Source organism: Budorcas taxicolor, chromosome X, assembly GCF_023091745.1.
Source record: "Budorcas taxicolor isolate Tak-1 chromosome X, Takin1.1, whole genome shotgun sequence".
Classification (NCBI taxonomy): domain Eukaryota; kingdom Metazoa; phylum Chordata; class Mammalia; order Artiodactyla; family Bovidae; genus Budorcas; species Budorcas taxicolor.
In genome coordinates, this window is record NC_068935.1 from 47,490,886 (window position 1) to 47,505,501 (window position 14,616).

Sequence of the window (14,616 nt, forward strand, 5' to 3'; positions counted from 1 at the left end):
ATGTTAAAACCCAAACCTCACAGACGAATAAGTGTGTGCTTAGAGGTATAGCATATAAGCACTCTGCAGGAGTCAAGTTTTCACTTGGAGCATTCTAACTGGGCCATCTGTCCCTCAGCTTTGCTTTCCCTGGCCAATCTAAATTAGGTTCCCTGTTATCTGCTCTCATATCACCCTATACTTCCCTGGGATCACGCGTTTCAGTGAATAATTATATGTGTGCATATTTTAATTAAAGTTTCTCCCTCAAGAGGCACTGAGATCTAAAAGGGCAGACTATTCATCTAGTCTTTTTATTACTTTTCTCCAACTCCTAGCACAGTGCCTGACATAAAGTAGACACTCAATAAATTAGTTGGATGAATGAATGAACTAATTAAATTAATTTTTCTGGCTGTGCTAAGCTTTGGAATCTTGATTATCATCACAGATAAAATTCTGTCCCTATCACTGCTTCCCACCTCCCTGACAGCCTTGGTGTACACATAACCTTAGGTCATAGACAGTTTACATTTTAATCAACAACATACTAACCTTGTACTTTGATAATAGGTAGTGGGTAAAGGTTTCAATGCTAAATTGTACATGGGCAGGAGGAGAAAACTCTTGGGCCAGCTGTCAAATCACAAAGACTTTCTCACTGGTACCTTAAGCTCAAGGACCAGGACATTTTAAAATCACCCAAAGTTGGATTTTCTAGATGTCTTAATAAAGACCAGAAACCAGAAACAAAGAAATGTTTCTTAACCTAAAGATCTAAGTTTATACTTGCACGGTCTCCATTTGTGAGAAAATATTCATTGTATTAGGTAAGGTGACTGACAAAGCCAAAGTTGCAGAGCATGATACAATAGATGGGGCTTTACTACTAACCTCCCTTTAAAAGGTATATAGGCCCAAGGTTCAGGGAATCCCAAGAATAAAGATGAATGGAGGCAAATATATTCAGTGAAGCAGCTGCATTACAACCAACAGCCCACCTAGAAGGTTCTTCTCCCAGGGTTCATAGAAGTGCCTCAGGGAAGCCCATTCGACACGAAGTGCATACTTGTGTGTGGATGTGTATCACTTGGGAGAAGAGAGTCCACAGTTTTCAGATTCCCAAGGCAGCTTGTGACCAAAAAGAAAAGGGATCAAAACCACAGGTCCAGTCACTCTGAAGCTGCCCCCTAGTTCAGATGACCACTTAACTGTCCCGATGACTGAAGGTCAGTTTTCTAAAACAACAAACTAAACTCCAACAGGCTAACAGCTGAGCTTCTGGCTCGTTGACCTTCTGTTCCTTAAGTAAAGGGTTTTAAATTGAACAAACAAACATTGGGACTGTGAGAGTCCTCTGTGGGGTGTGAACATGTCGAAGGGAACATTTTTGTTGTTGTTTCTAGGCCCCCACTGTTTCCCTCTGTTTTAACTTCCTAAATGAACTGCTTCCTGGAGGAACTCTGGTCAGTATCTTGATAAGCAACTATTACTACATGCCCTCTTCTTTCCTATATCAGATCATGAACTACTAAGAGGTCAGAGAACACATAAACATAAGCTCCTTTCCCTTCCATGCCTAGAACAGTGTTCAGCATGTAGAAGGTATACAAGAAATGTTGACTGAAACTTGTGTTTTGGCCATTTCCTCCACTGCTCTAACTAAAACGTAAATTAAGCTTCTTGTCTCTGTTATAATACAAATGCAATATAGCATACATATTTCAAGGCAGACTAAGAGAAGCCTACTTTTAAATAGTGTTCTAATTAAAACTGAAATGGAATGAAAGCTGCATACACCAAGTTATTCAAATTGACTTGTTTACCTAAAAAGTGAACTCTCAAACTTAGTCAGTTGCTACAAACCAGAAATAATGTTAACTCACAGGAAGAAAATGTTTAGAGCATTTGTTTCATACATGATGTTGCAAATGGACATTTTTTTGGGTCAAAAGTCAGTTCTTGCTCAAGAGAAGTCAGTAAGTGAATCTTCTATACTATTTTAACGTGCAAGCCTAAACTAAAAAAGCAACCCTGACATCTAGAACACGTTTTAAAAGTTTCTTGGTGGCTCAGATGGTAAAGCGTCTGCACGCAATGAGGGAGACCTGGGTTTAATCCCTGGGTCGGGAAGATCTCCTGGAGAAGGAAATGGCACCCCACTCCAGTGCCCTTGCCTGGAAAATCCCATAGGCGGAGGAGCCTGGTAGGCTACAGTCCGTGGGGTCGCAAAGAGCCAGACACGACTGAGCGACTTCACTTTCACTTTCTTCAAAAGTTTCTTCAGAAAAATGCCAGCTTCCCAAGTATGTGCAAAGCATTTTCATTTTCCCTATAGTGAATTAAACAACTGGTACACAACTGTGGCCTTTGATTGAAACAAGTGTGGGTCCCCCCTCACACATATATCATCTAATTTAATTTGAAATCAAAACCTTGTAACTTTGATAAATAACTTTCCTAATTTAAAGTAGAGAGTATGAAGGGAATCTCAGTTTTGAGAGTCTATTAACTGAAAATTTTAAACAAAAGGAAACTTTAGAACACTACTTGTTTTTACCCAAAGTCCAAAATTTTTCCAATTTAGCCTTTAAAAAACTTGTTCTAATATTTCTGTGTATCATGAGAAAAAGGATAGCAGCTAAAATGAAGTAGTTAACTATATAAAGTGGCAAAGTCAACAACCAGTTGTGAAGGAGCACTGACTTTTCTTACTATTGGCATTTGAATGCAATGTAACAAAATAACCGTACCTGAAGATTAGTTGTAAATAAGCAAAGCTTTAGGTTGAATAACTGTTCATTTTGCTAAATGACTGTATCCACGTGATTATCAACTCCCCTTGATGTAGGCAGTAAATCCAATTTTGACCATCACAGCAGCCTACTTTCATTTTCATTACCAATGTCAAGCAGAACTTTCTGCTTTTTCAAAGTATCACTCTTTCTACCATAAATTCAGAACAGCAAAAGGAGTTACCAAGACAGTACTACATTAGGATTTAGTAACTTTAGCTTAAAAGGCACCTTCAGGGAGTTTGACAAAATGCAAAGACATGTCTAAGAAATTCTATTGATGCTTTTGATTTTTAAAATGAGAGAAAATGCTAGTGTAATTTTAGTCTTGAAACTTTAATACATTCTTTCACATAGGAGAAGTTAAGTTTAACCTTGGGCATAGCTTCAAAGAGTTAGGAGGAGCTCCCCGATTCTTATCCCACTGAAGAGCCTTCAAGATGAGGCTCAGAAGTTTTAAATAAAAAAAAAAAAAAAGTAGAATAGAGAAAAATGATGGAACCTAAGATCTTAAAGATCAGTTTGTTTTGCTGCAGAAGGGGATTTCCAAGTTTTGTACCAGCTACAAAGTTCTAGTGATTCCCAAAGGTCCCTGCTCAATGCACTAAAACAGGAAGGCCAAAGAGAACAAGTTTTTCTAAATAAAGTTATTTGTGCATCCCAAAAGAAGAAAAGGATGCTAATTTTGTAAGTTAATAAAACTTAAATTTTTATCAAAGTGTTATTTTCAGTGTTCCTGTATTAACAGGACTTATTCCCAGTGATATTACATTATTGATGGCACCTGTAAACAAACAAAAGGCAGCAACTGAGAAAGTTATTTTTATTATTGGATGGTTTAGAAAGGAAATCAACACTTGCTACAAATGTTGCACATTTCTTCCATTAAAAATGTTGTACATTTCTTCAATTAAAAGATTCTGGTGCAAATACCATCAGCTAAAGGGCAATGTGAGGAAGAGAAAGTCAAATTATGAAACACTTTTCTCTCCGAACTGGACCTGAAGGCTTCTTTTTAAAAGTAATCGCAAAAAAAAAAAAAGAAAAAAAAAAAAAAGTAATCGCTCTGCATATTTGAAACACAGGAGAGTGAGGAAATCAATACTACTGCTCAGGACTGCAGTAATAATAATAATCACAAAAACATAAATAACAATAGCAGTTACCATCTACTGAGTTGTTACTGCATGCCAAGCACAGTGCTTCAACGTTTTCTGTGAATTACTTTATCCGCATCACAATCCTGTGAGATAAGTAGTTAACAGCCCCATTTTACAGATAAGAAAATGGGGACATAAGAAGGTTATATAACTTTAACTTCAAACACAGATCTCCTGTTTATAAGGGTGAAGCTCTTTACCACTACACTATATGCTGTTCCCTTATAACTATTTATTGTACTAAAATTTCATTCTTTTTGTGAAGTCAGTAATTCCTTTCAATTCCTGTCAATTCCTTTTTTTCTGTTCTATAGCTGTTATGAAAAACAGATCAGTTAATAAGCAATTAACTAGACAAACTGTAAAAATAAAATATCTACAAAGAAAAAGATGTGTTAGTCTATCAATGTAGACGCATTCACTACTGTGGTTTCTAAAACACATACATATATACTGTATATGCAAATATGTTTAGAACCAGTTTGTATTTGCCCATGAATTCCTTATTATTTAAAAAATACCCTATTGCATTGTTTTGACTACTGGCAAAACTAAAGTTAAAATATGAAAAATATTCTATGAAATGCAAAAACAGTTGAGAATTAACTGAGTTTTATATGTTCCTTTAATATGCAAAAATACATGGTATATTACAAGTGGATTTTCACTAGCTCAGTGAAAAGTCACTTGACTATCAGTGTGTCACTTTATCATTTTCTACATAAAGCACTATGGGAAAAAATAATTCCCTAAAAGTAAAGGAGAGAAGACTGAGGGAGGAGCCCAAATAGCACAATGACATGAAACAGCTCTTTATTCAGAACCACTATATCTTATAAAGCAGTTCTGTTCCTGGCTTTATCACTAACTTTGCTTCATGACCATGACTAACTTAAGTTATCTGGGTTTGCTTTCTCCATCTGTAAAGTCAGGGAGTTGAACAACAGGATCTCTTAGGATGTTTCAGTTCTATATTAAGTCCATGATTTTGAGCCAAAGGACTACTATTGACTGTTTTCTTGAATACTAAGGGTGAGTCACAATTTTCGGTGAAAGAACTATTCACTATCTCGGGCACAGGTACAAAAAATTCTAGCTGACAATAAATTTCTGCCACAAGGTTAAAGATTAACAGGAAACAGACATTTAAACTCAGAGTGTTCTACAGTCCCATGGATCTGCTCATTAGGTGACACAGTTTTCAATCATTCTGTCCATATTTTACATGCTACTCTCCCAGCTAAGTACAATCTATCTGCATTATATCACTGCCCAAACAGAAACCACATGTTTGAAAATTAAAATGCTAAATTTGCAAAGGAAGGGTATAACTCCGTGTTTCAGATCCTCGGTGTCTGTCAACATGCAATGAACCAATAGTCACCAACATTTGAGGTCTACCTTATCATGCTACATGAGGAAGCGAGGAAAATTATCAAGATCTGTGCCATACTAGAAGACACAGCAGTCTCTAGACGGTGCCAGCCATCTAGCACCTAGCATCTAACCTCCTCAGTCAAGGGGAAAGATTAGCAAACTAATACTTGTAGATTGATGACTACTGGGTACTATGAGTTATAAAGAATGCTTTTATGAATGGAACATAGGCTCCATTTCACTAATGAGGACATTCAGACTGAGAGATTAATTTGCCCAAAGTCACATAGCTAGTAAATGATCAGACCAGGATTTAAACAGGTCTTCAGGCCGCTTCTTTTAGCATTACACAATGCTAAATAAAGTAAGATGATTATTCAAATGGTAACACAGCTATGGTGATTGAACCCTTAACTGTTCAAGCAGTGCACAGAACAGAATGTACCCTTTAGGACCCAGGAGTGTACTTGAGAAGCTCTGCAATGGAACAGAAAGAGATACAAATGTCACTCTAAGATAACACCCTCTGGAAGAATGTAAATTATTTACAACCCAGTCCATCCACACAAGGCCAATTCAGGAAGCTTTGGGCATGTAAATAATTCCACTTTTAGCACACTTTAAGGCTTAAAGTGATACATATAATCAACAGGCATGATGAATCATAATGGAGAGCAAGGAAACACTCTTTCAGCTATAACGAGACAAAGTGATGCTTTTAAAGAAACTGCCTTTTGGTGGAGTAATTACTACAGTTGGTCTATGATTGGTACAAATGCACATTCAGGAAGGCATATATAAATGTCTCGGCTTACAGCATAAATAAGTATTATTTGGCTTGCTATATGAAAATCTATTGAGTTAAACAACTTACCTTAGATGAGATTATTCTATTATCACAAAATTTTTGTGCAATGTAGGCTTCAGTTTCTGAAACTGGATGATTGCCAACAAATACTGTGCGTGTACCAACTCGCTTCTCTTCTCCAGCACACTGACCAAGAGAAACAGGAAAACAGATCAGTTTTTCATCACATTTCTCCATGCTTCTACTGAGCACAGAATTCTTGTCTAAGTGTCTAAGCATGTTTGGCTATTGTCTAGAGAGAGAATAGTAGGAAGAGTAGAAACCTTGTTAGGAAATTCAAACTTCACTGTTAGTAAAAGTTTTGTTTAGGCCAACTGCTCTGAGGCCAACATTGTGATTCTAAATGTTTAAATTGAAGTATCCTAGAGAAACAGTATTTTTACTGCCAAGCATTTTCTTTCATCTACAGGATCTCAACCATCACTGTCACAGCAACACACTAATTTAGAAAAGGTCAGATTGGGAATATTTATTACACAAAAAGCGTTGAAGACAAGCTTGTAAATTTCATTATCAGACAGCAGAAAGCAGAATGCAAAATTACTATAAACTGAAAATAATTGCTTATAAATACAAAGGAATATAGAACGGCTACCTCTATTCATGGAGTGATCAACTATTTCTAGAAAGAAAAGTTACAATTCTTTGGCTTTTCAAGGAAAGATATTCTTTTGTGATCTCTCAGAACTTATTGCCAAAAAGTCCCATTTCACGCAATACAACTCTAATGCCCATTCTGTATTTTTAAAAAGTAGATTTGTTGAATCTACAAGCTGCAAGATTCAGGTGCATTTTTACCTCAAAGTTTTCTTTCACTGAGGCTTCACTCTGTTTTCTCATCTTAAATCAGGATAATATCTTTCCTTATGTAAATCTAGAATAGTCTCTTTTTTAAGTTTTTAAATTTATCTATTTAATTGGAGGATAACTACTTTACAATATCATGATGGGTTTTGCCATACATCAACCAACATGAATCAGCCACAGGTGCACATGTGTCCCCCCATCCTGAACCCCCCTCCCACCTCCCTCCCTACCCTATCCCTCTGGGTTGTTCCAGAGTACTGGGTTTGGGTGCCCTGCTTCCTGTATTGAATCTGTACTGGTCATCTATTTTACATGTAGTAACGTACGTGTTTCAATGCTATTCTCTCAAATCATCCCACCCTTGCCTTCTCCCAGAGTCCGCAAGTCTGTTCTTTACATATGTGTCTGTTTTGCTGCCCTGCATATAGGATCGTCATTACCATCTTTCTAAATGGATAGTCTCTTATGATGGCACTGTTTTTACATGTTTGAGACAACCATTTATTTAAGTCTAAGGAAGTATGATAGAAACCAAAATCCACTTATATATTTCCTTATTTTTTAAAAAAGAGCGTAATTCCACAACCTAAAATGTTTTAAAGTATATAGCCACAAAGATTTCTGTTCGGTGATCTATTTAAAGGTCAAAGATATAACTCTCTATCCCTGAAATAACCATTTTAAGCAAGACTACTTAGAGGTTGCAAAGTTCTCCAAATGTCTCTATTTTGCTGTATTCCAGTCTGAATTTCTGTACCTCAAACCGATATAGGGAAAATAATTTTTCTGATTGAAAAAAACATTACCCTAAAATATGGTAAGACCTCTTGCTTCACTATTTTCATTCAAAGATTATTAAGTAATTATCTAGTCGGGTCCGGCCTCCAAAATCGATAGGGAATCACTGGAAAAGGAACTGAGATAAATTGAAGTAGGAGAGATTTAGGTTGTATATAAATGATAACTACTGGAAATACACTCTGGTATGGGCAAAAAGGGAGCTTGTGGGAATTCAATCTACGGCAATCTGGGAAAAGTCACAAAGTCATCAATACTCTACAAGTGCTATTTACCCGCCTGCCCCAAGACAGGGCATTAGAACAACTGACTGTACAAGGTCCTTCGCATGCTAAGGGTCAGTGATTAACACGTAAATTTTCAAACAGCTCCTGGAAACCAGTAAACAATACCTTTACCTGAATGGTAACTATATACATTTTGATTAAGGGACTGACTTTGTTTGCAACTGTAATATACAGGGTCTGAACACAGAAGAGCACTATATTTCCCATAATACCCATTTTGCAAAAAATAAATACACCGTCTTAGAAGTATAGTTTACTTTGTTCCCCTCCCCTAGCTTTCTGTTGCAAGTTACAGTCCCAATGTAGTCTCTACAACAGACCAGAAATTGTCAAGTCCACACACACACTACAATTTAAATTCTTTCATTTAATAGTCACATGGCTATCTAGTTTTTCACACAAGAAGTGGCTATAGAGTAAATAAGCAAGAACCACCTTTCATGCCAGTTCTCAGATCATTCAACAAATGAAAAGGGGGAAGAGGAAAGAGGTAGAAGACCAGTGAAGCGGGATGTTTCCTGCACTGCCAGTACAGATAGATTGTTTTCCTCAGTTAACAGTGGCCACAGATTAACTTAAAACCAAACTGAACTAGCACTATCCCAATTCTGAATTGTCTTCGACTTTCTTCTGTGGCAGATAACTTTCCAAAGAACAAAAGGAAGGTACAAGCATAAAGCAATTTTGCAGGCGTGTGATATTTTTATGAATTTTGTATTTGTAAGCATTTATAGTTTTACTAAGAGCTTTCCTCATACTTCATCTCTGACTTCTTTTAAGTGACCTCTATCTCCATTGAATAGGAGAAAATGGAGTGAAATTGTTGTGCAGGTTTGGGGAGGGAGAGAGGGGATGGGAGATCCAGACAATGATCATTGTTAGACGAGGAAATAGGAGCCTGAAAAAAATTGTAGAATGTATGCTCCTGAGGATTTTTCAAAAAAGGGCAAAGTCTCCCCAGGTCAGGCAGGTTGGAGTTTGGAGCTGCCTGAGGACTGGGTCTGGGGTGGGGTGAAACAGATGACTTTTCCATGCTTGTCAACCTAAAAATCTGATGAACCTGCAATTTCTGGTAGAATTTGTTTCAACTCTGTAATGTTGCTTGGTTCACATAAAAATGGCAAAGCTGACTATATGTGTAAATTCATTGTAATTTTCCACGTCTGCCAATGTAGTGTTAAAGCAATGGTTTTAGGTCCTGTGATTTTGAATAATGTAGGTGCCTTAGCCAAGGGAGAGAAACTCTAAATAGGAATTATAAAAAAAAAATCCTGTTTGGATGGCACACAATGTAGTCTAGAATGGGAGTGTATGATTCCTGCCACTTCGTAATGAATTTTAATTCATCAGGAGTACATCCTATGTTTAAGTGCTTCCCGTGCAAATGTCCTTAGGAATGGCATTTATTAAAATTGAAATGAGTTGGCACCAATTCTATTTTAATGACACATCATACACACTACAATTAAAAGGGTGAAAAATATTTAAAAGTATATAGTCTATGAATTAACACAGAAGTCAATTTAATTTTCTTATTCATGATAAAAATCACCCTGTTGTACTCCTGAATTATAAACTGAATCCTGTTTTAAAAACAAAAAACAAAAAAAACTCCAATAATTTATTCAAGATACAGTCTCTCAATAAACATCAGAGTAGGGCTTTCCTGATGGTCCAGTGGTTGAGAAACTGCCTGCCAATGCAGGGCACACAGGTTTGATCCCTGGTCCATGAAGACCTCACATTCTGCAGAGCAACTAGGCCCATGCACCATAACTACTGAGCCCACACATCTCAACTACTTAACTCTAACCCTAGAGCCTGTGCTCTGCAACAAGAGAAGCCACTGCAATGAGAAGCCCACGCACTGCAACTAGAGGAGCCTCCCCTCAGTCCATGCAGAGCAAAAATTAAAATAGATAAATAAATCTTAAAAAACAACAACAAAAACCGAGAGTAAAATGGTACTGTTATTCAACTAGTACCATCTTAAAATCCTATGCCTTTGCTAGTCATAAACAAAAAAAAGCTGCTGGAAGTATAATTTCTTAATTGTCTCTAGACCAGTGACTCAATAAGAACTGAGGGAAAACAGAGAACTCAACACAAGACTGTCATCATGAAAGCTAGCACAGTTTCTAAAACACAGCTCACCTCTCCATCCATTCCACATATTGGCAGACTTAAATTTATTCCTTAGTCATAGATCAGTAGTTCTTAAGTCTGGCCACACATTGGCTTTAAACATAATACCAATGGCTGGGTCTTTTTATTTAATTTTTCTAGAAGCTCCCCAGGTGACAGTTCTAATTTGCAGTCAGGACTGAGAATTACTGCTACAGAACCTCACTCTTTGAATTAATGATTGACCTTAATGAACATCCTACAAGTTTTTAGTACACCAGGCATAATGCTACACTTCTAAAGCAATCAAAATAATTTAAATAATCAGCTTTTCAAAAGACAAAAAATACAAATAACCATCAAGTAGTAACCCTACCAAACATTTTAAGCTGCTCACAAAATGAGATTCTTCGTCAATATTCACTTTGCATGTATCTACTACCCATTGATCATTCAGATCATTGATAATGAAAATTGCAGGCCCTGAAAACATGGAAAGCTACTCGGGTTATCAGCAAATAATCAATAATGTAATCTCCAACAATCACAGCATACTTTTATTGATCATCAAACTGCTCTCTGTGAGTTACTAAAGCAAGTAAAAGGACAGCTCTCCTTATCGGTGGGTTCCACGTCTGTGGATTCCAGCAACTTCAGATTGAAAATATTTCACTGGTGGGGGAAGATCCAGAAAGTCCAAAAAGCAAAACTTAAATCTGTCACGCACCTAAAAACTACTTACATAGCATTTACATTGTACTAGGTATTGTAAATAATCTAGAGATGATTTAAATTATATGGGAGATGTATGTAACTTACATGCAAATACTATGCCATTTTACAGGACTCAAGCATCTGAGGGTCCTGAAATCAATCCCCTGCAGACATTGAAGGACTGCTATATTTACTCTAAACTGAACAAAAAATCCTTATTAATAATCTGAACACTTGGCAATGTGTAATCTATTCTCCACATTCCAGCCCCAAAGCTATTTTTTTCCCTCTGAAGCTCTATTGTTGTTGAACAGTATAATCAGTCTTTAAAAGGCCAAACAAATTCATGAAAGAGAGAGCATTTCATGAAAATTTCAGCATGTCTATACTAAAGTTGGAAAAGTGAAAGTGAAAGTCGCTCAGTAGTGTCTGACTCTTTGTGACCCCATGGACTGAAGAGTCCATGGAATTCTCTAGGCCAGAATACTGGATATGGGTGGCCTTTCCCTTCTCCAAGGGATCTTCCCAACCTAGGAGTCAAACCTGTCTCCCACATTGCAGACCGATTCTTTACCAGCTGAGCCACAAGGGAAGCCCAAGAATACTGGAGTGGGTAGCCTATCCCTTCTCCTGGGGATCTTCCCAACCCAGGAATCGAACAGGGGTCTCCTGCATTGCAGGCAGATTTTTTTTTACCAACTGAGCTATGAGCGAAGCCCACTAAGGGTGGAAGTTCTGCACAAGGTTAGAAGCACTCCAGTGCCAGGCAATATTTCCAGTGTACTAAGCTTCCTGGTTAAGATTTCTACAATGAATTCAGTGGTCATATTGCTAAGGCTTCTAAGCCCATCCCATTATAGCAAGCCAAGAATAGCCTTCATGCCTAATTTACAGTCATAACTCTAAAACGAGTCTTAAAAATTGCACTTTTCTGATTTTTCTTTTCCTGTACCTTCTTAAGTCATGAAGCTGTCTCTCCTTTGTTAGAGGAAGTGAAGCAAGATTGAGCCAGGACATTTGCAAGAAGACACTTAATTATGGCTATATTAATCAATACTCTCAAACATCTGAGCAAAACACAACTAAATATCCAAAGTACATCCCTAGGCATGCAGGTAATCTCTAGGCAAGCATTACCCGATGGCAGCACATTTAATTGAATAGAAACTCCTATAGGAAAAAGATATTAAGTGCCAGAAAAACACTTCAATCAGCAAGTACAAAGCTTAGGAAAAAGCAGTGACTGTGAGGACTTGGGTTTGGAAGCTCAGGGTAAAGCTTTCATTATCTAAATGTGATCCACTGAGCAGTTTAATTTCACCAGGAACAATTAATTCTAAGTGTTCCCTCTGTGATCCTTTTCCCCACCATGCCTCACCCCAAGGACCTCAAGGCTACAGAAACGGGGCTCTGAAGAAGAAATGCAGGAAGTTTCTCACAGGGTAGCTATTAGAGTCGACAGATCGAAAGTGCTATAAGCCTTTAGTGATTCAGGAGTCTAACAGGAATTTAAAAAAAATAATTCAGAGATTCTTCCATTTATAGAAGGTAACCTGAGACAAAATTCAAGCTGGGGCTCAGGAACTCCACTTTTTTTGGTAATAGCATCTCTCCTAAGACAAACTTAACTGAGATGAACTGGACACATCTACAAGGCCTCAGAAGTGACTTTTCATTTTTACTACACATATCTACACACCACCATGCATTCCCAACACTTAACCAGATGTTAATAATCAACAGGGAGGTACACAACTTCTAAGGATTGGAAAAACAGTAAGGCTGACTGACATGCCAACCACACATTTACTATCACCCTCAGGAAATGGATAAAAATACACAGACAAACAGAAAGCAAGTCTAAAGAAGGCCCCAGGACCTCAAAGCCCAACCAGGCTGAAAGGGAACAGAATAAAATACAGATCACAAACCTCAGAGGCAGGAGAGGAAGGTGGGACCCTCTGCATACTGACACCCAGAAATTTGCTAACACAATGGCAGCTAAGTCACAGAGAGAACACTGCAGATTATCACACTACTTGTACCAACCCCTGTGATTTTTGTAAAGTTTCCCAGAATTTGGGAAGACGGCCAACTGGGGCTAGCAAGTTTGTGTATGTCTGAGGGAGGTACTAGAAGACTTGGTTTGTTCCTTTAAGACTTTGAAGGGGTGCTCTGGTGGCCTGGCCTCTATTATCAGGTCATTTGACATCTTTTTTGTTACTTTTTTCTGAAGTCTTGATTTGCCTTTGTAACTTTTGATTTTAAAGCATCATTACTTTAAAATATTAGTATTTTACACTACACAGCATTTTCTCCTCATCTTGTAAGTTCTTTTTTAACCCATGCCTGTATTAAATGGACCAATGTAAGAAGTGAGGCTAAAAATCAAACTTTTGAGAAAATTCAACTGAACTTTTAGTTCTAAGCAGGTATATAGTATAAAAGGAAGAGATATAACCTAGGTATTCACTGTGATATAAGAAGTCCCCCCACTGTAAGAGTATTGGTCATAGTGTACACTGAAGCATCAAAAAATGCATACCAAAATAAATATAATACTCAAGCAGATGGTTTTTGTAGCAAAATCCCTTCGAGCTGGAAGATTTTCTACTTTGCATTTATTTTTTTTCCCTTTGGCCCTGCAGCATACAGGATCTTAGTTCCCCGGCCAAGGATGAAACTTGTGTCCCCTGCAGTGGAAGCGTGGAGTCTTAACCACTGGGCCACCAGGGAATTCCTTTCCCCACTTTTTAAACATCTCATAGCAAAATTTTATCTCAGAAGCAAACAGTAATATGTAACAATGGCAAGGGAGAGACCCACTGGCTATTAGGGTGAAAAATACAAGAGACAAATTCTCAGCCAAAAATCTTTCTAGGTCACCAGGGAAGAATTCTTATTACAATGTAAGAAGAGATAAACTTAGGCTAGAACAAAAAACATATTGTAAAAGAGGTGTCTGATGTCCTGAACAGAGTTTTATCTCCCATTTTAGTAACAGATTGTTTTTATAAAAGTGATAATAAGTTTCCTAGAAAGGCCTAGCAGTTCAAATATATGCTGGAGCATGTCCACTGAAACCAATGAGTACATTCCTCTCCCCAACCCCGGGGCATTGTTAAATATCACACACAAAGCAAACTAGCTAGAAAAAAATGTCCAAGTTATAATTAGTTTAAATAGCACATCCAGGCTATAGCTTAAAAAAAAAAAATCTCCAACAAAAGAGGTAGGTAAAAAATAATTTCCATTGTGGAGCATCATGGAGTTGAATAACCAAAGAAAACAAAGCAGGAGGGGCCTTACACAAGGTCTCCACTTCTCCAGTGACAATTTTCTACCCTTCCATTCAAGGACATCGTGGCCCACTTCTTGGCTCAAATTACAATGTCCTAAAGAAAAATCTGTTCTTGAAAAAAGCATCCTCCCTAGAGGTGAAGACTTTTACAGGAGAAGCAGTAAAGTGTGAGACCTGTGGAAAATCAAGCCTTAATTTCTTTAATAGTTAAAAAAAAAAAAGGGTAACGAAACTTAAATGACTGCCTATAGTAGCATTAACAAAACACCCAGAGATCACTTTAAAGGACTTAAAAGGCTATCCAGGTGAAAAAAGGATGGTGCTTGCTAATATCCAATTATGTGAATATTAAAACTCTAAGAACTGCTAGCACAGAACCAGGCAATGGCCTCACATAATTCAAGTG

The 14,616-nt window shown here is 37.4% G+C and overlaps 1 protein-coding gene across 1 annotated transcript in view; it reads right to left on the bottom strand.

The window, feature by feature from the left end:
- Positions 1 to 12,876, bottom strand: part of ATP11C (ATPase phospholipid transporting 11C) — a 101,903-nt gene extending 89,027 nt beyond the window's left edge. The window contains exons 1-2 of the mRNA XM_052663256.1: positions 12,841 to 12,876; positions 6,186 to 6,305 (exon numbers count right to left, since the gene is read on the bottom strand). Coding sequence (XP_052519216.1) covers positions 6,186 to 6,305; positions 12,841 to 12,876 — 156 coding nt within the window. The remainder of the gene's footprint in view (positions 1 to 6,185; positions 6,306 to 12,840) is intronic.
- Positions 12,877 to 14,616: the final 1,740 nt, after the last annotated feature.